Source organism: Magnolia sinica, chromosome 12 (assembly GCF_029962835.1).
Source record: "Magnolia sinica isolate HGM2019 chromosome 12, MsV1, whole genome shotgun sequence".
NCBI classification, from domain to species: Eukaryota; Viridiplantae; Streptophyta; class Magnoliopsida; order Magnoliales; family Magnoliaceae; genus Magnolia; species Magnolia sinica.
The window spans coordinates 3,214,101-3,238,053 of record NC_080584.1 but is presented as its reverse complement, the minus strand read 5'-3'; the positions used below and the strand labels follow the sequence as shown (position 1 = coordinate 3,238,053).

The 23,953-nt window shown below is 40.5% G+C and overlaps 1 protein-coding gene across 1 annotated transcript; it reads left to right on the top strand.

Annotated features, from left to right (window-relative positions):
- Positions 1-399: 399 nt before the first annotated feature.
- On the top strand, positions 400-23,437 carry LOC131220795 (uncharacterized). Its single transcript, XM_058215637.1, has 5 exons — positions 400-409; positions 1,727-1,847; positions 3,205-3,308; positions 21,396-21,527; positions 23,047-23,437. Exons 1-5 carry the CDS (start codon positions 407-409, stop codon positions 23,071-23,073), a joined length of 387 nt encoding a protein of 128 aa, XP_058071620.1. The 5' UTR covers positions 400-406; the 3' UTR covers positions 23,074-23,437.
- The last annotated feature ends 516 nt before the right edge of the window (positions 23,438-23,953 follow it).

Below are 23,953 nucleotides of genomic sequence, written 5' to 3'. Positions count from 1 at the left end.
TGTTTTCCTGTGGTGTGGTCAACCTGAGATTTATACCCCTCTCATTTTTGCGATCCAGATCTAAAATGATCTGTAAAAATGGATTAACGGAATGGATGAAACATATACATCATTTTGGAGCCCACAGATCACCGACCATCAGCTGGCTCACACACGAGCGCATGCCGTCGCACGTGCCACGGTCATATGGCAAGGTCACGTGCCAGAATTAGGGCGCGCGTTTTCACTCTCTTCTCTTTCCCTTCTCCTATAAAACATCCTCTGCAGCAAAAACCCTTCTTCTCTTCCCTGCCCAACTCCTGAAACTCAGAAAAACTCTCCTTCCTTTTGTTTACAATTCGATAATCTCTCTCTCTCTCTCTCTCTCAAGCACAACGTCCTCACTTCCAGAGACTCTCCAACCAAAATGGCAATCTCTCTCTCTCTCTCTCTACTGATTTTTTCCTCTCATTTCTTGAATTTTGTTTTATTTATATTTGATGGGTTAGACTTCAATGTTAGTTTTGCACCGCTTTAAAAAGGGTGGTGGCCCATACTGATTCACAGCTATCCAGAACATCCAAATTCTGGGTCCCACTGTAGATGGAGCATCCATCTACAATCACACTAATCAAGCAATCCTAACCATCCATTTAATGTCTATCAAATGGATGGTCAGAAGCAAAGTAGTGGGCGAGCGATTTTTTTGGTTATACTTCATCCACAGTTGGGTCAGTGGTTTGTACGGTCTGGATTGTCTTACGACTGTGCAGTTTTTAAATGGTGCAAAACTGACATGGGAATCTATACCACATTTTTTTCTTTAGATAGACAGATAGATAGTTACGTATGTACATACAGACATCTATACACACACACATATACAGACACACACACATATCTATATGTATGTGTGTTTATGTATGTATGTATACACTTATGTGTGTTTTGTTACCAATCCTAACCATCCATTTCATGGCTATCAAATGGATGGTTAGAAGCAAAATAGTGGGTGGCCCAAATTTTTTGGTTGTAATCCATCAACAACTGGGTCAGTGGTTTGTACGGTCCAGGTTGTCTTACAAACTTTGCAATTTTTAAATAGTGCAAAACTAACATGAGAATCTATACCACATATTTTTCTTTAGATAGACAGATAAGTACACACACACACACATATATATAAATTACATATACATCTATATGTATACATATTCATGTCCATGTGTTGTAAGAAATCGTAACCATGCATTTCATGGCTATCAAATGGATTGTTAGAAGTAAAATAATGGGCTGTTGAAATTTTTTGCTTATACTCCATCCACCGCTGGTTCTGAGATTTGTATGCTCCAGATTGTATTACAACTATGCCATTTTTAAATGGTGCAAAACTAACATGGGAGTCTGGCCCACATTTTTTCTTTAGATGGGTAGATAGGTAGATAAGTAAATATACACATACACATATAATACATATGTGATTCTATATGTATACGTAAATGTGCATGTGTTGTAAACAATCTTAAGCATCCATTTTACATCTATCACATGAATGGTTAGAAGTTAAAAAGTGGGTTGTCCAAATTGTTTGGTTATGCTTCGTACACAGCTGGGTCAGCAATTCAGATGGTCCTGATTGTCTTACAAACATGGCATTTTTAAATGGTGCAAAACTGACATGGATTCTAGCCTATGTTTATTCTTAATTTTCATTATACGTGTATTTTTATTTATATATTTTTTGTAGACGACGGAAGCCATCAATCCGAAAGCATATCCGTTGGCCGATGCTCAGCTGACCATAACAATTCTTGATCTCATCCAACAAGCTGCCAATTATAAACAGCTCAAGAAGGGTGCTAATGAAGGTAACGAAAATGCCCAACTCTGTTCTCATTTTCTTTATCTATTTATTTTAGATAGATAATCGACAGGCATGTGGCATGAAGGTTGATGATTGGGACTGTTCATTGTGTTTGTAGTATTGTGGGCCTTCCATGATGGAAGGATTTCATTGGGCCAGATGATCTTAACCACCCAATTGTGTCTTGTGAATGGGCAGTGTAAATAGCTGTTGGCAATGTTTGGTGATGAATGATAAAGTGTTATTTGGTTGGATGTGTTCGATCCTCATTTTTGTGTGGTTTGAGAACTGTCGTCCACACTTGGTGGGGTGTGTCCTATGAACAGTCCAGATCACGGATTGTTGTATCATGTGTTGAATTTGAGTTCAGCACACTAGAGTAGAATCCACTGGTTCTTACTGTTAGCTCCTGCAAAAAATCAGACGAGTGGTGCCATCCATGATCCAGACAATTGGTTAGATGGTCCCACTATGAGTTGACCACAGTTGAACATATAACGCTAATTGAATGATCTCGACTCTCTGATGACTCAAATCTGTGGCCTATAAAAGACAATGGTACAAAAGGAAATTGGCAATGCTCGGCACCGAATGAGGAAACACTCATCAATAAGATGAATAGAATTGTCCAGTATGTGCTATTTGCTGATACTGGTCTGTCTGTCGTGGACCCACCTGACAGACAGGCCATGACCATGGATAACTGCCTCATATGTCCATTTTGAGCACAGTGCACACCAGATAAGGAGTGCTTAATGCAAACCCTGAAAGGGGAAGCAAATAGATCAATAAGAGAAGAAAGAGATTGTGGAAAAGACCTACCAAATGCTAGAGATCACGAATGCAAGACTGTGAGCAAGCTCAACAGTCATCTAGTCTTGAACAGTTGAACTAGAGAGAATATCATCCAACTTGTCTTATTCCATAAGCCGTAGACCTTGTTTATAATCAGTCCTCGCAATATGCAGTAAAAGCTATGGAATCTAAAAATAGAATTCCTAGTTGACAAATTTTAAGAAAATAGGAAACTACCTAAATAAGAAAGCAATGTAATTAAAAAAGTGCCTAAATAAGAAAAATTCTTAAATAAGAAAAATCTAAAATTATTCCTTGCTTAGGATAAAAATATGAAAGAAAAAGGAAATTTCCTAATCTAGAGATTTGAAAGAAAAAGAAAGTAGTGATGGATTAAAAAGGAAAAGCGGTTATTTTCTTGTATACACATGCGGAGCGTGAACATGTGAGATGCGAGCCTTTTTTTCAAATCTTGATCAATCAGCTTTTGTGGCCATTTGGTTGCATCAGTGCTCCACTTGGAATTCCCTTCTTCATTTAACAGCTATTTTGTATTTTATATACAGCGACGAAGACCCTGAATAGGGGTATTTCGGAGTTTGTGGTGATGGCAGCAGACACAGAGCCACTTGAAATCCTTCTCCATCTGCCCTTACTTGCAGAGGACAAGGTACCATTTTTAGCAGATCCAATCTCAATTTATTTATTTCTGTGTAATTGCATTTCAATTTATGATGTGAATCTATTTTTTTGCTTTTGATTTGTGAACGTTTGAATTTTTTCTGCTATAGATGAAGCAGAACTGAAAAGAAAGAAATGTGAGAACCCCTAATTTAGCATTAGAGCTTTGCTAAGCGCACACATGTGTGCACATAGCGCGGAACATAGTTGTAACCAGCATGTGAGCCCCAAAGAGGTGGATGGGTTAGATTACTTCAGCCAAGTTCCTCAGAACTGCATATTTGTTCTGCAAACTGCGGCCCACATGAGCAGAGGATCAACCTTTTTTTTTTTTAACACACGCACCCTCACACCCACACACACCGCAATGGGCACTCGAACCCATGACCAGAGGATCAACCTGATTTATGGGCTAGGGCATCAATATATTGGTGCTGTGCTGATAGATGGATTGGATTTTGGACCTACCTTTTCATGCTGGCACATGTGCGGCGTGTATGTGAGCTTTATTGCACACATGTGCGGGCTTAGCAAGGCTCTTATTGTTATTACTAATTATTATTATTATTATCTGCTAACCTAGCTTGGTTTTAACCAAACAATGGCATTTTTTCACTGTAATGTTCACACATATACAATGGATGGAAAATGGCGATTTTCCCTAAAAAGCACAAATTGATATGAGTTCCTAGATATAGATAGTATATCAACTGCTGTCTCTTGAGTAATGATAGGAGTGCTACAGATATTCGGGGCACATGCACAAAGGAGGCAGGCATACATGTGAGAGGTCCAGGCTGCTCATCAGGTGGAGAGCACTATGAACATACCTTGACAAAAGATCAGGCTGGTACACCCTTTAGATGAGTCACACGTGTACATTGAATATGGAGTGTGTGGTCTTCTATTTTCTAAATCCTAGTCTCCTATATTCGTGGCATACTTGATGGGTGGTGTTGAAGTGATAAAAGTCCCTTGATATACATTGATACACCACACTCTGACAGCTTGAGCTTTTGGAGTGAATGGTTGTTTGACATGGTATCAAAGCGGAAGATCCTATGTTCGAATCTCGAGAGCAGCAAAAATATGCCTCTCTAAAATATTATTCTCCCACGGGGGACCAGGAAAATCAGGTCCGACTCCGGGACCGGGAAATCAAGCCCGGCCTATTTATGGTGTGAGTGTCCCTCCACCCTCGTCAGTATGTTCCCATGCGGAGTTCCCACCCCGCACGTGCAGGGGGGTGTTGAAGTGATAAAAGTCCCTTGATATACATTGATACACCACTCTCTGACAGCTTGAGCTTTTGGAGTGAATGGTTGTTTGACAGGTGGAACACCATGATTTTTTATTTTATTTTTTATTTGGCTTGGGCATTGTCATGCCAGTCTCCATATGATGAGTGGGTCCACTTAGTGCATGTGTATGTGATTTGGAGCACATGTGCTATAAATCGCTCTAGTATTTCCCGTAGTACCATCTAGATTTTAAGCATTGTATTGGGGCACCTTTGTCTTTACACATTTGAATCAGAAGATTCTCATGCGCACTATCCAATCCTTCTGCAAGTCTTGATTGCAATGGAGGACGACCGAGATATTGTGGTTATATGGATGAACAATGTCTATTGGACTTCAGAATGCGGATTCTAGACATGGGGTCTTAGAATGATGAGTGTAAGTGCATGGTATCAAACTGACTAATCTTGTTGTTGGAATGTAATTTCTCAAGAGACTTGAGGAATGTTATGCACACAAAAACGAATGCACCCTTTTAGCACTCACATCTAACATGCAGCAATGTGGCAAATATGAGCAATCCTGGCCTTGCATCTATAGATGCGTTGTCTTGAAAACATGTAGCCCATAGGATGATCGTATCAACCTGAATTGTCTCGAATGTCATTTCCTTTTGTACGCATGTAGCCCATAGGATGATCAGATCAACCTGAATTGTCTAGACAAGGCATCTATATTGTGTGACTGCCATTGCCTGATGAGTGGCTTGTTTCTTGCACACGGGTGCCAAGTCGGCAAGTGTGAGAAGTGGATGCCAAAACAATGCAATTGCTCGCTCTTAGTGTTCGTCATTTTCGTTGATGTATTTGGGAAATTCCCATGGAATTTTTTAAGAGAGATTTTCCCTTGGAAAATAAAGGAGTGCGAAAATAAATAAGTCAACGAATAGAGAGAAATAAAAAAATATTAAATTAAAAAGTGAAAAAACATCACGATAATATCGTGCCCTTAATACCTTGACGTGATTGTGATGACGACGACGATTGCGATAATGTTGTGATGGTTATGGCATTAGTGAAGAATTGAATATAACTAGAATAACAACATCTAAGATTTGAGCTCCACTGTCAGCCTGGAGTCTTGTGGGTGCTTGATAGTGGTCCGATCAATATGCGTGCCCACATAAATGGCTACTTTGTGCCGTAGATCAACAAGCAATGCAATCAAACCATCTGTTCACAAGTACACACGGTTTATTATTTAGTTGTTAGAACTAGAGTTATCCATTGACTTCTTGGGCATGTTTCCCTTCTATATTTTGCTATTCTTCCTCTTTTTTGGGCACAAAACTGACCCCGTTGGAAAGCCCATTGAGTTAGCTTTCAAGTGAGGCCAATATGATTGATTGTGACATGAATTGAGTAATTGCGGATTTCAGAATGACTGTAATTTTGTCATGATATTTATGGAAATTTAGTCATTTTAATTTTATAAAATATTAGGCTAGGATTAGATGTGGGCTTCTTTTACTTTGGGTAAAAAATATAATACAGTAGATACTCTTTCATGAATGATTTGATGAATAAATTATTTGATTCCTTGTGAAACCAAATTTGCAGAATGTGAGAGAGGAAGAATAGGGACCCTAATTATGTTGGATGCATTAAGAGTGATGAGCAGAGGGTACTAGTTAAGGACAATGAGATTGATGAGATGTGGAGAAGCTATTTTTAGAACTTGTTAAATGATAATTACTTCGAGAGCACAGGGATAGGAGGAACCATAAACTCAAATGAGGATGGAGCCATAGATGCTTTTATAAGATGAGGATATTTGAAGTTAAAGAAGATTTGAGAAATATGAAAACATGGAAAGCCCTTGACCAAATGGTATGCCCATTGAGGTTTGGAAGTGTATGGGAGATATTGGGTTATTTTGGTTGACAAAGTTGTTCAACAGGATTATTAGATCAAAGAGACTGTCGAGCAATGAAGCTAAAATAGGTGCCTATTTATAAGAATAAATGAGACGTACAAAGCTACACTATCAGATGTTTAAAACTTATGAGCCATACCATGAAACTTTGGAAAAGAGTGATTGAGCAAAGACTAAGATATGAGACGAACGCATAAAAAAATCAGTTTGGTTCCATGCTAGGGAGGTCTACCACTGAAGCTATTTTCCTATTTAGACAATTGATAGAGAAATGTAGGAAGAAGGAGAAAGGATATTCACATGGTCTTTATTGACTTGGAGAAAGCCTATAATAGGCCTGGGAAAAAGCTACTTGAATTAGTGCTCTTTATTCTTTCTATTAATTAAGTTAATGCAAATTTATATTTACAGTTAGAGATTTATCCCTTATTTAGTTATAATATAGCACTAACCATGTGTGGTCTATAACAATAGCATTCATCATTTCATATATAAATTGCAATATGAGTTCATATATAAAGCCATATGGTATGCATAGTGTATGCATTGAAACCAATAAAACATGTAAATAAAATCTCAAAAAGTAATGTATGCATTGAAACCAATAAAACATGTAAATAAAATCTCAAAAAGTAAACTAAGTGCTCAAAACAAAAATCACTACAATTCTAAGGAACTAAAACTATCCAGTGAATTCTGAAGACGTCCATGATCACGGCGGGCCATGATCAAGTCACATTCAACGGTCTGATCGTGAAGTCCTCGTGATCCAATGGTATGTAAACATCCTCGAAGCAACCCACATGCTATGTGGGTTCTTCAGCTCCTCATCAGGACTCTAACAATTTCTCGCCTAGCCACAAGGACATTGGGGCTCGGACCCTCTGATATGCGTAATGCCATCTGTAATGTGATGTCCCCATCATGGGAGCTAGTTCCTTTACCTAAGGGCCTGTTTGGTTTTCCAATTACCCCGGTAGTTGGGTGTAAAGAGGGCATTAATTACGTTTTGCATGTATTAGCAATGATTGGGTAAATTCCAGTTGACTGCTCTCCCACGATTGTTTTCCTGCAATTTGTTTGTGTAATAGACAGTAATTCCTTATTCTTGTGTTTGGGCGTGCAGTGTACCAGTCATGGTAAAGAGATTTTAATGTTATGGTGTCCAACACCATAACTCAACAAGGACTGCATATCTGCGTTTGATTTCTTCAGTAGTAGTCGTAACTAGAGAACCTTTTTTGGTTGTTCCCCTCTGTACACCGGTGGACTGCGGTCATTGACTTGTGGGACCAACTATCTATGATATCATCCAGACCTGTGGGACCCACTATCTATGACGTCATCCACTACAAAAACCGGATGGTGCGGTCTGTCCACGTGGGGCCCATCTGGATGTATGTTTTTTTTTTTTTTTTTGGTATCAAATCCGTCCATTGAAATGTACATAATAATTTAGGAAATTATCCAAAAACTTAATCACATTCCATGAGCATTAGGAAGACCATTCCCCACGAGATGGTCTGTCTGTATCAGTGTATCAAATAGCGTTCGTAGCGTAGCGGTAGCGTACGCTACGTAGCGTAGCGTAGCGATTTCGCTACGTAGCGCTGAAAATAGCGTTTTTCCCCTGTAGCGTGCGCTACAGGGCTCGTAGCGTACGCTACAGATATGTAGCGTGTAGCGCAGGTAGCGTACGCTACCTGTTTAGTTTTTTTTTTTTTGCTTTTTCAGTGCAGGAAACAGTGGTGAACTCACACCACAAGCTACAGTTAAGTTTAAAAAAAAAACAAAAAACCTAATTCTAAAGGGTTTCCGATCCCAAACCGCAGCAGCCGACGCAGCTACTCTCCCTTCCGATCCATTTGGAGACCCAAAATCATCTCAGAGAGGCCATTCGACGCTGCTGCTCTCCCTTCCGATCCATTTGGAAACCCAAAATCGTCTCAGAGAGGCCATCCGACGCTGCTGCTCTCCCTTCCGATCCATTTGAAGATCTAAAATCGTCTCAGAGAGGCCATCCGACGTTGCTACTCTCCCTTCCGATCCATTTGGAGACCTAAAATCGTCTCAGAGAGGCCATCTGACACTGCTGCTTTCCTTTCTGATCCATTTGGAGACCCAAAATCATCTCAGAGAGGCCATCCGACGCTGCTGACGCTGCTTCTCTCCCCACCCTTCAGTGCTTTGGTCAAAGGTTAGCTGCCAGGCGCAAACCGACCTCATCTCGAGACAAAAACAGGTACGCTCCTTCCTTTTTTTTGAATTTTTTTGATGTACATTGAAAATAACTTGGTATTTTCAATTTTTTCCTCATTTTTTTCCCTTTTAAAATACTAGTTACCGTCGGTTTATTGTTCTTTATACCTTTTTTTTTTTTTTTTTTCCTGTGGTATGGCCCACGTGGGCCCCACTGAGGTGCGTGAAGGGGTGGGATGTGCATTATTTTCTATGGTGTGGCCCACGTGGGGCCCACTGAGGTGCGTGAAGGGGTGGATTTGCACTATTTTCTATGGTGGGCCCACTGTGGTGTCCGTATGAGTGTAAGTGGTGTGTGTATGTTTATTTTTGTGACTTACTGATTTATCTGTGATGTTTTTTTTTTTTTTTGGTCAAGTAGTGAACTAAAGAGAGAAGAATGCTTTTTTTTTTTTTAATACTATTTAATATTTATCATATATATATATAAAATATAATATATATATATATATATATATTTTAAATTAAAAAATAGAAGTATCGTGTAGCTTACCCTACACGCTACGCTTTTTCGCTACACGCTACGGAGGGTTGAACGCTACGCAACACGCTACCGCTATTTAAAACACTGGTCTGTATTGCAAGTCGTTTTACAGTGGGAGTGTATGCCAATGCCAGAAGGGAAGCATCTTGGCTTTCCGTGAGGTTTATTTTCTATACAATCTGTTGAAAACCTCACCGTCTTCAAAGATGAAGGAAAGAAACCAATATCAGCTTCTAACAAATCTCTTCTGACCCATTATTGGTCAATCACCACAACTTCCTACTATATGATTCACCTGATAATATAAAGTACCTCATATCTGGGATACTGATTTGGAAAAATGTTTGAACGGCGTGGATGCAGAATCAATGTAGAAAGGTTGGCCCCAACAGCTTGGGTGAGTTCGAGATCTCACCTAATAGGACTCCAAAACATACTTGATTAAACATCTAATATCATAAACCTACTTAAAACACAACTGCAGCTAAGCGCAAAAAGCCACGTTAGCCACAAATTCAATGTCCAAAAATGGAGAAGACACTATCCTCCCTACAAACATACGCATTTTTAAACATCTAGTTCATGTCCAAAACAGTACTATTTAAACAGATAAAAAGATCCCAACCGAAAAAAAAAATTGAAACTACAAAGTCCATATCAATCCGTCTAGTGGATTAGCGCCAATACATGACCTGAACGGTGATAATGAAAACCAGGCAACCAACGATTATCCTAAACAATGCCGCAAGTGCATCTGGTGTATCTTTCACAACTTCTTGATGTTTCGGTGCATAATCGATGCATGGACTGAAACAGGATGGTGCTGGCGCAGTCGCTGGAGGGATCATGTAATTGGTAGCGGAACCCAGTCCACTGTTCGACATAGGATTATCCTGTTCCTCCTCGTTTGACCGTACTGGTACACTTGTACGCTCCAAAGACTCACAATAAGCTGACCATTGATAGAACGCCTCCGACGCAGATTTGTAACCCCGGAAACGGGCCATTGAGTAGCCCTCAACATGCTCCCGACACTCTTCCCATGAATAAAACACCCTAGGTCACCGTCCATTGAAAACAACATAAATCTTTTTACCCATCTACACATGTAACGAAATCATGCATACATCATCAAACAAATGGTTTTACTCATGGAACATATTAATATGAATAATCGAAATTTCCTTCCAACTATAGAAGAAATCAACATTGTGTAATTAGCACATCATACCTGAAGGACGGAATCACATATTGAAGTACCTGTTAAGTTATCCTATACGTTGTGTACATATAACCATCATAGTCGACATCAAACATGCAAAATGCTGAAGAGAATTATAAGCAGATAATGCAGGTTGAAATACATCGAATGATGAAGCATTAATTGATCATAAGCATCCAAAAAAACGATGTAAGATATCATCCAAAATTACCCACATATCAAGAGGTAGTAAACTATACTAGCATCAGAAAAACGAAAAGTATTGTCCAAAAATTCAAATGGCTGACCAGCCATATTAAACTTAAACCCAACAAAGTAGGGGAGGGTACTGTGATCAGTCAGAAGACTGATCTGGTGCAAGCAGCATCAGCACAAAGTCCATCCTCCTGTGCTCAGGAAGAGAAAAGAATGAGGCAAATTGTTGTTCATCTGCTGATAGGATCTTTACTGCGCGTAGGATCTCGTGACTTGTGAGACCTTCAATTTGCTCCAGCGCAGGTACAATCTGCTCCATACGTATGATGTCCTTCCCTTTCTGTATGGTAATAGCTAGTTGACTTGACAGCTTCTGCAATGTCACTCATTCCTTTGCCAATCACGTCGCAAGGACGTTCCATTCTGGCTCTCTTCTTAGAACCGTTTGTGCTGCCTATGTTCACGGAGTTGTTGCCATTGAGATTCGGACTACGGTTTGTAACATGAGTATCGTCATGACTTCGAAATGACCACTGGATGTGATGTCCATCGTCTCCCATATCGTCACTCGATAAAACGAGTGTATCGTCATTAAGATCAATCGACGTTGTCGGTGTAATATCGGGATCACGAGACTTTCTCGAACGCATACTACTATGCATATTTTCTGTCGAAGCACGCAATTCAGTAGCTCGGTCATTTCCAAATAAGTACGTGAGGTCATCATACCATTGCACCGCTTTTCCCCGAATATGTTGCGCATAGGGATGTGGCTATTGACAATAACGAATAGAAAATATTAATCAGTAAACAACATTCGAGCAAATTTAGATAATATTAATTAAATCATCAATAATTAATCTCACCCGTATGTGATCCTCCCAGACGTCATTTGGTGCGGTTACTGGATTCTTGTCATCATCGCATCTAAACCTACTAGCGTTCAGGGTGTCCCGAACTTCAAAATACCTCTTCAATGTCCGTAGGCGATTATCAACATGCTTCTCCTGAACTGATATCCCCAGTGCACTCCTGATAGTTTCACTTACTTGTGTCCGTAGGGACGCGGATTAGCTATGATGGGTTGAGCAGCGAGACTTGCCACTGAAGTGACGTCGAGCGGTTATGTGGCCACACCATAGTTTATGCTTCGTATCCACACCGTCCAACCATTCGAGGATATCATTTTAGTTTATGAGATAAAGAATGAGTCAGATCCAAATCTCTAATAGACCACACCGCATGAAAACAATAATGATTGGATATCCACCATTAAAATCCTACTAAGGCCCACTGTACAGTTTATTGGACATCCAATCCGTATGATTAGGTCATACAGACCTAGATGAGGGGAAAAATCAAATATTAGCTTGATCCAATACTTTTATGGGCCCAAAAAGTTTTTAATGGTCTACGTTCATTCAACACATACATCATTTTTGGTCTCATACCCTAAAATGGTCTAGAAAAATAGATGGATGGTGAGGATACAACACATACATCATGGTGGGGCCTACAGAACTTGGTGACGTCAACTTGGTAGCGAGTCTCCCTACTAAACCTATCAACAGCTAATTTGTGTCCCGGATGGGGATTTCCTTCATGCACTGGGATGCTACGTGGGGCCCATCATAATGTTTTTTAAAAATCCACCCCGTCCATCCGTTTTTTTAGATCATTTAAGGACATCAGACAAAAAATCATATGGATCCAAAACTCAGGGTAGCCGCATGAGAGAAAATAGTGGAGATTTAGTGACCGTCGTTTAAACATAATTGACCACTCATTTGGGCCCACCTTGAATGCATGTGGTATATCCACGCCGACCATCCGTTTTTCCATCTAATTTAAGGGGTTGAGCCCAAAATTGATTCATATCCAAAGATTTAAGTAGATTTTATTGTAAACAGTGGGGATAATGATTTCCACCGTTGAAACCTTTCTAGGCCCCACAGTGATGTTTATTTTTCATCCAACCTGTTCATAAGATCATACAGACATGGATGAAGGGAAAACACAAATATAAGCTTGATCCAAAACTTCCGTGGCCCTCCAAGTATTTTTCAATGGTAGACATTCAATTCAACTGTTTCTTGTGGTGTGGTCCATTTGAACATTGGATATGCCTCATTTTTTTCCTCAAGGCCTACAATTATCTATTAAAATGTATGGACGGAGTGGATAAAATAAATAAATCACGGTGGACCTCACCGAGTTTACTCAGGTTCCAACCCACATGACTTATGTACGCAATCCACTAGCTCAAACGGATTCGTACGACTAGCCAATGGCTAGTGGTCGGTGCTCTGTGGACCTCAAACATGATATATGTGTATCATCCATGCCATCTAATTCATTTTACAGATAATTTTATGGTAAGATCCCAAAACTGAAGTGGATCAAAATCTCAAGTGGACCACACAACGTTGATTGAACTCTCACCATTAAAAACTTCCTGGAGCTACAACAGTTTTGGATCAAGCTGATATTTGTTTTTTGCCTTCATCCAGGTCTGTATGACCTAATCTACATGTCGTGTGACCTAATCCACAGGTTAGATGTCAAATAAACGTTACAGTGGGCCTAAGAGGTTTTTAATGATAGACGTTCAATCATTACTGTTTTCCCATGGTGTGGTCCACTTGAGATTCTAATCAATCTCATCTATAAGAATAAAGATTAAAACGACGTATAAAAATGAATGGACGGTGTTGATAAAACACAGATCATGGTGGGCCCACATAACACTTACAACCAACACCTGTCAGCTTCACTAGCGAAACCGCATCACGTGCTTTACGCTAGTCACGGATTCACGCTACATATCTTCCTTTCTTTTTTTTTTTTTAAAAAAAAACAAAACCTAAAATCTCGTCAAAGAGAAAATGTGGCCGAAGAAAGGGGGTTTTTGGAAGTGGATTGTTGCCGAAGAAAGGAGGATTTTCTTACCTGTAAATCCGGTGCTGTCGATCGACGTTCTTTCGAGCCTCGTCTTCCGATCAACAAGTAAGAGATCTTCCTCGTTCCAATATTTTTTCCGATTTTTTGAGTTTTCTTACCTATTTATTGGATTTTTGGTCGGCGATAATCCAAGATTTTTGCCGATATCTCCGATATTTCACTGATATCGCCGAAATTTTGCCGATAATCCGAAGAGAAACGAAAAAATGGGGTTTCGGTGTCGCTGGGCCAGCAACACCGATATTATCGGCGATAATATCGACATTTCGTCGACAACTCAAACACTGCCTACTACAAAATGACAAATTACAATTCAAATGTCGAATCGATACAACTCATAGGATGAGATTCATTCCACATTATAGTAGCAATATTGTCTCGATATGTCGCCCATTCGTCCTTCCCACGTTGTATCACATTAATATGAAGTGGTGATAGATCTATACTCTCCGTTACATCTGTAGATGCGAGTTCATCTTCCACCAAACCATCTCCTCCAGATAAACAGATAAAGTTGTGTAAGACACAACATGCGATGACTATCTTTACCTGTGTTAGAAGGTTGTATGGTGGAGCTGATTTGAGGATTGGAAAGCGAGCTTTCAATCCTCCAAAGATTCTCTCTATAACGTTTCGTAACTAAGCATGCCGATAGTTGAATAGTTCTTTCTTGTTGGAAGGATTTCAGCCTGTGCGGTATTCATTGAGGTGGTACCATACACCGCAGTAAGAAGCCATAAATCCAGGAGAATGAGCGTAACCAGCATCAACTACGTAATACTTTCTTACAATTCATTACGAGGAATTATCAATCTAATTTCGTGACAAATCATATTATGAATTGGCTGTCAAACAGATATACACGAAGTACCCTCGGGGATAGTAAAACGATCTGTAGAATGTGTAAAAGTACTGTGTAAGACACGTGCGTCAGAGGCTGATCCCTCCCATCCTGCGAGCACATACGAACTTCATGTTAAATGTACATGCACCCATTACGTTTTGAGAGAGTACCATTTTCCTATTACGATATATTGCACTTTCCATTGCCGGTACATAGACGGGTACATGAGTCCCATCAATTGCACCAATGCAGTCCTAATTTCACTTCGAATTATCGGGAAAAAATATAGTATAAACATATGACATGAGTGGACGATGCATAATGTGTATACAATGGAACATACCTGAAAGTACGAGCTCCAATTGGGATTGGCTAGGATCTCGACTGGTGTCTCTGCATCTGGGAGTTTCACGAACTCTGGGTATAATTTGACAATAACATCCACCGCTTTACTAAAATATCGGCTCACTGTTTCTCCAGATCTTATAAACTGATGCCCGATGACACGGTTTCTAACATTATGCTCTACCGTGTGAAGGAACATGACAAGTTGTTCCTCCATAGATACATGTTTCCCGTCTGGAAGGAGATTTCTATCCCTGAGAAACGAGCATAGGTTGAAGAATGTGGCCTTGTTCATTCTTAGTTGTGCTACACACTCATTGTCACCCGCTCTAATTATCCCATTTATTAGCTTCCTTCTTTCAATGTTCCTGAATCTTGTGGGTGATTTAAATAATATATGGTTACAATATTCCCCGATTGCAATTGTTGTAGTTGCTGCAAAAGAAGCCATCTCCTCTTCCGTCCATCCTTGTCCCTCCATGTTTTGTTGTTTTCTTGTATAATACACGTTCGTGAAACTGATTCAGACATCAATATTCAGCATCGGCTCCATATATCTAGATTTATAATTTCAAATGTTCTTCAAAATATACGAACTGGTATAAATTCTAAAAAATAGAAATCCTATATCTACTAATGGGTCTCTCTCAAGTATTTCTTTTTTCAAACAGAACAACTTACAAAGTTGATCAACACAGTAGATAAGAATGTCGTATAAGTTCTTAATCAAGATATTGATTTTAAATTCGTAATCCATCAAACACCACAATTGGTATATAGGTTTTCCTAAAACATGCATTATTTGACACAGTAGATAGGCTTATGTGGAAGAGAAGCATAGCAGGATTACAGTCTCTAATTCATATGACCGCAAATAAATATCACCCTTTATAAAACAACAAGCCTGATAAGGAACAATTCTTCTTAAAAGGATTTTAATGGTGGATTTTTGTATCAGTTGAGTTAGAAATTTTACCTCTCAATTTTATTAGACATTCAACAGTGATTAAAGAATTCAACTACAATTTCGTCAGGGTATAGCCAGACGGTTCAAGAACAATTCTACTTAAAAGGATTTTAATGGTGGATAGGCTTATGTGGCAGAGACATAGCATGATTACAGTCTCTAATTCAAATGACCGCAAATAAATATCACCCTTTATAAAACAGGAAGCCTGATAATCTTACTCACGGCCCAGTCATAAGGTGGACCATCTTGATGGATAGATAGCTCATTCATGCCAATAGATAAACAGTTTCTATAGATCATGCAAATTCTGGAATCTAATAACTCTTTAACAGACATAAGCATTTGAGTCTGCAGAACAAGGTGAAATATCATTTGCAGGATAAGGGGTTCTGCAATTAAATTATCAAGTTTAGGTTAGTGGGAAGCTGTTGGGGTGAATGCAACTGTTGGGCCGTGCCTTGCACCACATGTCTAAGCAGACGCTGACCTTTTGTCATCAGGTGGTACCCTCCAAAAAAGGAACAGGGTTCCACCATCGGTGCTGCTGACCCAGATGATAGGTACATTCAACCTTTGTCCAACGATCCCATAAGCCTATTGGATTGGCAAATAAACAAAGAAAAGAGACGTGCACAACCGGGATTTGGATATTCACGGATTGAGAACAATCCGAATCCATCTGATGAACCTGGATAATTACCAGAACCTGATATGAAACTCAAAGATGAAGAAGAAGAAGAAGAACGAGGGGCTTTATCGGCTGTTTAATTGCTTAACAGGCATAAGCATTTGAGCAGATTATTCCTACTGTAATTCGTCACTTACAGGTTACTGGGAAGCTCTGGGTGTGAATGGAACTCAGGTGGGCCGTGCCTTGCATACACAGGTCTGATCCACTCGTGTCTTTGGTCATTAGGTGGGCCAAAAAGCAAACAGAGCAATGTTCCACCATCAGTGTTGCGGACCCAATGCCACCATCCATACTCATAGTTAAACAAATGATAGCTACATTCACATCCGACCAAGGGTCCCATAGGCCTATTGGACTGGTCCACTCGTGTCTTTGGTTATCAGGTGGGCCAAAAAGCAAACAGAGCAATGTTCCACCATCAGTGCTGCGGACCCAATGCCACCATCCATCCTCATAGTTTAACAAATGATAGCTACATTCACATTTGACCAAGGATCCCATAGGCCTATTGGAGTGGCAAATACGCAAGGAAAAGAGGCATGCACAACCACGATTTGGATATTCAAGGATTGAGAACAATCCGAACCCATCTGATGAAACTGGATATTTCAACAGATAGTCAACGAAGTAGAGGAAGCAGAACAAGAGGCCTCTCTGCCTCTCAGAACGTCATCGGAGGACCCAAATGTCTCTCACAAAATCAATGTCATCAGGTGGGCCACATGTGCCCGACCATATATCTGTTGATCGATTCTTCAATGTCCGCAAATGCCATTTATTCACTGTATACTGACATAGAAGAAAGGCAGATTGCTTACCTGTTCTGGAGTTGCCGTAGCTAATGGGTAGACGTCACTCACACACGGTAGAGAATACCGCTGTAGGAGAGAGGAAACATTTCCGTAAAAATGGTAAAGACCTCAAAGAAATGGAATACCCGATACACATACCGAAGAAAGGAAGATTTGTTACCTTTTCTGGAGATGCTGTAGTTTATGGGGAAGATGTCACTCCTAGACGGCAGAGAGAATTGCTGATGGAGAGAGGAAACATGCAAGGCATGTTAATGCATGTAAATAATAATGAAGACTGAAGAGGATGAATCGAAACGCGATAAAGAACATGAAGAACCCTGTATAAGCACCTGCTATCGTTTGGAGATGCTGCGGAATCTGCCGATGAGCACGTGGTAGACAGGCTCCAAACCCCTAACCTGTTGAGAATGGGATCAGGGAAGAAAGATGAGAAGAAACAAAAAAATCAAGAGAAGTTAGAAGAGAAAAATCATCTCTGAAAGGAACTCCAACCTCGTCGTCTTCCTCAGACGAAAAAATGCCTACCACCACTGGTTCGGTGCCTTGGTGAGGATGACGCAAATGAAGGAAATTTGGTTTTTAAAATCTTCTACTTGCTGGTGTGCTTCACCTACTGTGCTCCTGCGGACTATGCAACGTCCTGTGTCAGGGAGACAGGCCTTGATATCCCATCTCTGAACGACTGGAGAGAGCTGTTATTTTGGGCGGCTCTTTTACGCTGAATTACCGCCAATTCGGACGCTACAGTATTGCGTCCGAATCCTGCTATATTCAAACAGATGTCAGCAGTCATCATTACATCTTTACGCTCGAATGACAGTAACTCCGGAAACCAAACAGGCCCTAAGGGGCCATTTGGATGGGAGTAAATGGAGGTAAATGGGTGGAATTGGGAGTAAAAGGAGGTAAATGGTATTTGGGGTGTGTTTGGATGGAAGTAAATGCATGTAAATGAAATGAAATGGGAGTAAATGTGCACGTAAATGAAATCCTCTCTACGAGAGAGGATTTGGAAGTACATGGGGTGAAATGCCTTTTTGAACTCCCCTGGGGAGTCGCACATGTAAACAAAGGTGCCGCTATGCACATGTTCGCCATACACGTGTCACACTAATGATGCTCCAAAACAAAGCAAATATTGACTACATCACTAAAATCACACCAAAAGAATGATCCAAACCGTCCAAGGATGACCATCTAAATGGTTGGTTAAAAAATGTTGGCAAGTTTGTGGCCTACTTGACACTTTAAATTTTCTAATTTTTGGCTAAAGTATATATTTCAATGGGCTTATTACAATCCTTTTATTAAATATTGCATATGTACACTAAGTTGGGATATCACATATATTCCTGTGAATATATGGAAAAATTCAAACGCATTCTAATTCCTCCCATTTACTCCCATCCCAATAGAATATTTTGATTTCAAATGCATTTCATGTCCCATACAAACACCAACTTTGTAAGCCATTTACTCCCAATTCATTTACCTCTAAATCCATTTCCCATTTACTTCCATTTACAAGCACTCAATCGAGCCCTAAGGGTAAGCAAATAGTTGGATGCCGATGGGTTTATACTATTAAGTTCCTTTCAGATGGATCAATTGACCGATATAAAGATGGATTAGTCGCCAAGGGCTACACTCAAACTTATGGTGTAGACTATTTCGAGACCTCCTCTGGTCAAGCTTAATTCAATTCGTGTGATCATCTCATTAGCTGCAAATCTATCTTAGTTGTTATTTTAGCTAGATGTGAAGAACACATTTCTTGATGGTGACCTTGCTGAGGAAATGTATATGGACTAGCCACCAGGATTCTCCCCAACTAGTGGCTCACATTAGGTTTGTTGCCTCAAGAACGCTATCTATGGTCTTAAGCAATTACCTTGGGCTTGGTTTGACACGTTGAACTAAGCACCATTAGATTTCAGCTTTGTTCGCAGCCATTCGTATCACTCTCTCTTCATTTGTCACCATATCGCGGGGATTATGATTTTACCGGTTTATGTAGATGATATCGTCTTAGCTAGTGATGATGCCGAGGGCATTAGTGCTCTCAAACACGATTTGCTATTAAAGTTTTGGGTACACTTCGCTATTTCTTGGTATTGAAGTGGCTAGATCCAACTCTAAAATTGTTTTATTGTAGCGAAAATATGCTCTCGATCTCTTGTTTGAGACTGGCATGCTTGGGTGTCGACCTGTTGCCACTCCTATGGATGTTACTTAGAAACTTAGTCTTGATGATGGTGAACTCTTATCTTCCGAACTCATCCTTGCCTGATTGGCTAGAAGCTTCAACTCCATCCTCTACGTTGGAGATTCTAGATATGTGCATGATGGGGAACCCTTATATGATCTTGGCATGTATCGTTGCCTAGTTGGACGCCTCATTTATTTGACTATTACACGGCCTGATCTTTCGTTTGCGGTGGGCATCGTCAATCGGTTTTTACATACACCTCATATGGCTCACCTTTTTTTATGTGTATCGGATCCTTCATTATCTTAAATTGGCTCTTGGTTGAGACTTATGATTTCAGCGACATGGTCATCGTCATCTCTCTAGTTATTATGATGCTGACCATGCTGGTAGCCTTCATGATCACTGATCTACATTTGGCTTGCACCTTTGTGGGTGACAATCTTGTTACCTGGAAGAGTTAAAAGTAGTCTGTGGTTGCTCGGTCCACTACAGAAGTTGAATATAGATCAATGGCCCATGTGATGTGTGAATTTATGTGGCTTCGTACCTTGTTACAAGAGCTTAGTTATCCTTCTTCTGGTCCGATTCCTTTGTACTGTGACAATCAAGCTACTATTCATATTTCCAGCAATCCAGTGTTTCATGAGCACACCAAACATATTGAGATCGATTGCCACTTCATCCGTGAAAAGGTGGTTGCTGAAGAAACTGCAACTCCATTTATTCGTTCTGGGGAGCAGCTAGTTGATCTGTTCACTAAACCCCTTGCTCGAGATCCCTTGCATCATCTAGTGGACAAGTTGGGCATGATTGATATGCTCCAACTTGAGGGGGAGTATTGAGATATATATGTAACTGTGAACTCTGTGTTTGTTTCTGTGAGTGCATTTGTGTATATGTTTTGTATGCTCTTCTGGAGCATCACATGTACATACGTATAACAGTTGTTTACATGAATATACACAACCCATTGCCCTAACCACCATCATTCTCCTCTTTTCTCTCATTCTACACCTTCACTTCCATTCTTCCTACTGATTTCTTCTCAAACCCAACTCAACTAACATTGACACTTTGTCTGGATGGAAATGCCTGTAATATCTAGAAAAAGACTACTTAAATTATCCAATTGATAATTAGTTTTGTGGCTTAGGGATATTATTTAGTAAATGATAGTGAAAAATTAGAGAATTGCGAGTCAGTTTTTTATGGGCAATTAAAGAGACATTTATTCCAATGGCGAAACAGATAAATTACATCCAAAGTGAAGAAACCCAACCAAAAGCAAGGCAAAATCCAAAAGGAGTAAGGCTAAAAAATAAAAAGAGAGACAATGAAAGGCAGTGGGAGGCTGCATACTCCTAACACAAACAGGACAGTAAGGCTACCGTCGTCTGATCAATAAACCAGCCCTACTGGCCCCTTCCTTAGCCAAGCAATCAGCTTTAGAATTAGCCTCTAGGAACCTGGACAAAGGAATCTTGTGCCCTGTCGAGCTATACATTTGTTGAGGCTTCACCAATCAACCTTTCTTGAATGAGGTTATGCTCGATTTCTCATATTTGAGCATTCTCAGTGTGGTTTTAAGACTTGGTAGCATCCGATCTGGTTTGAGAGTCACCCTCAACCCAGCTGATTTCTGCTGTTCAGCCCTGAGGCAAGTCCTATCTTGACTCAGGACCAAACGGGTCGGTCCAAGTTGCTGAGTCACTGTCAAGAAACATTTCTAGGTATTGGTATCCATTACTATATTGTCCCTGAAAGTCCAAATACTGGCATGTATGATAATATATAATTAGTTTGAAACTATCTTCTCCTTTTGTTTTTGTTGTCGTCGTTGTTCTTGTCGTATTTGTCTATGATTCGTGAGAGCAAAACAACTGATGTATTTGACTTTCGCAGAATGTGCCATATGTCTTTGTTCCTTCAAAGCAAGCCCTCGGGCGGGCATGTGGGGTCACAAGGCCTGTGATCGCTTGTTCCGTTACGAGCAATGAAGGCAGCCAGTTGAAATCCCAAATACAGCAACTCAAGGTACCAGCCTCTCCAATCTCATCTGTTATTATGCGTATTTGCTTCTGGAAAAAATCCGATGCTATCTCTTATAGTTATATCCAAGTTCTGGAGCACTCTATCGCTGTCCATGTTGTGCACATATATGAATCCAGACTGCTCATGTGGGGTGGGCTACATGCCACGATCTCATTGGTTGATGTTCGTAACTGCTGATTGGATGATTTGAAGTGGATGGCTAAAAAAATGCATTGTCGACAGATGGCATTCAATGGATAAAATTCCTCTAATCAGAAACCTGGACCATTCAAGCATTTTCATTTTGGGTTTGGTCCATCAACAGTAGGGCCTGACAAATCAGCAGTCAGGATCTCCTACGGACCTGATGTTTTTGGGTTAGGGTCCATCAACTCTCCTTTACATGGGCATGGGAGTTATTATACGCTCTGTCCTATTTGATCAAATAGCTGTCTGCCACCATCCAAATGGGCCTTTAGATATGAGAGTTTGTTTTACACTGTCAGCATATGATGCTTGATATGCAGGCACTTGGAAATTGTACATGTGGCATACACATGTACATGTGCCAGCATCGCACAGGTGCAAGATCCAATCCATCCCTCGTGGGCCTCACTTCACATGGGCTGTCCACCCCGTGTGTGCCCCTGCATCCCAAAGGCCACCCCACTCGAGCCTAGTGTGAAAACGCCCCTGGTGAGGAGTGTTCGCGCACTGATACCACTTTAATGCCGGACAATTAACCACTTGCTCTAAAAGCTTAGAACTTGGCGAATCAATCCCTTTATCTCATAGCTCAGGCCCCATATCTCATGGGTTAGGACCTCGGCCAAACCCCCTCATGGGCCTCACTTCACATGGGTTCCGCTTCACACGAGCCTCCGCCTCACACGAGCCACTTGCCTCGTATGGGCTGCCCCACCCCGAGTGTGCCCTTGCATCCCATAGGCCACCCCACTCGAACTTGGTGTGAAAATGGCCCCGTGGTAAAACCATAGCCCACCTAGCAAGTATATCAACCTGATTCTTGGTCTAGTGCATCAATTTTGATGTATGGATTGGATCTCAAACCTATTGTGCCGGCATGGCATTTGTGGTGTGTACACGAGTTCTATTGCATATGCGAGTGGGCCTAGAGAGCCTCCTTAGTGCGTGCATATCATCCATTCACTCTGCCAGAGTACCAAAGTCATGGATTGCTGACTTGTCCGTCTCGACTCGGTACCACAAATCAATCCCACTGACTTGGGTGAGTTGCCAAGTCAAAAAACCATGATCAAAGCCTTTCTCTAGATATAAACCTTTTGCACCAAATCCTTTCTCTATGCTTTCAATACCCATCCTTTTCACATTTGACGGTGTACTCAATCTCACTGACTTGGGTGAGTTGCCAAGTCAAAACACCATGATCAAAGCCTTTCTCTAGATATAAACCTTTTGTACCAAATCCTTTCTCTATGCTTTCAATACCCATCTTTTCACATTTGACGGTGTCCCAACTCTCTTTTTTGATGAAATGCAGGACGCCATCGAGAAGCTCCTGATCTAGGCATCGAAACCCCTTTCGGCGTGATGGGCACTCTCTAGAGGCTTGGACTGATGAAGTTGTTGTGACACTTTGGAAGTGAGTCTTTTTCTTTGTTTTTCTCTTTTCTTAGGCTTTTCTTTTCTCCTTTTTATTTCCGGCAAAGCGTTCTAATGCTATCGTAGGCAGCCCTATTTAGATATGCATTTGAGGTTGGATTGATAAAACTACCATATTTTGTAGCGTATTGCATGCTTATTTATGCATAACTCATGGATGCTATATGGGGATTACAGAAGTGAGAGATATGTTCTACAAATAGAAACATAATTACGGCTTTGGAAGTAGGAAACATGTCTATTTTAGTTATCCAAGCGGAATTCCTTGAGAGGTGTTTGGTAATGCAGAAACTCTTGAAATGAAAAAAGATATTTGTGGAAGAGTCCGGATTCTCTATGGACTCATGGCGTGTGGTAACGGTGGCAACTGTTATACATCATGGGGTTGTAAAGGCCGTAACCCCCCTTGTAACGGCCCCATAATGAGTCCATGATGGGGCCAATACAAGTTCTTTGGGTTTTTTATTTTTTATTTATTTTCAATAAAAAAGAGACCGTAATGTCCGTTACAACCCGTATCATAAAGGTAACGGTAGTGGCTGTTATGGCCACCACTACAACCGTTACGGAATACATTGGCCTGCTTTAATGCCCCCCACCATTAAAAACTTCTGTGGGCCCACCTTAAGCAGATCTGCCATCCAACCCATTGATAATGTCAACCAGATCTGGATGAAAGGAAAAATACAAATATCGGCTTGATCCAAGAACTTGTGGCCTACAAAAAGTTTTTAATAGAAATTCACCACCTTTTCTAGTGGTGTGGTCCATCAGAGATTTAGATC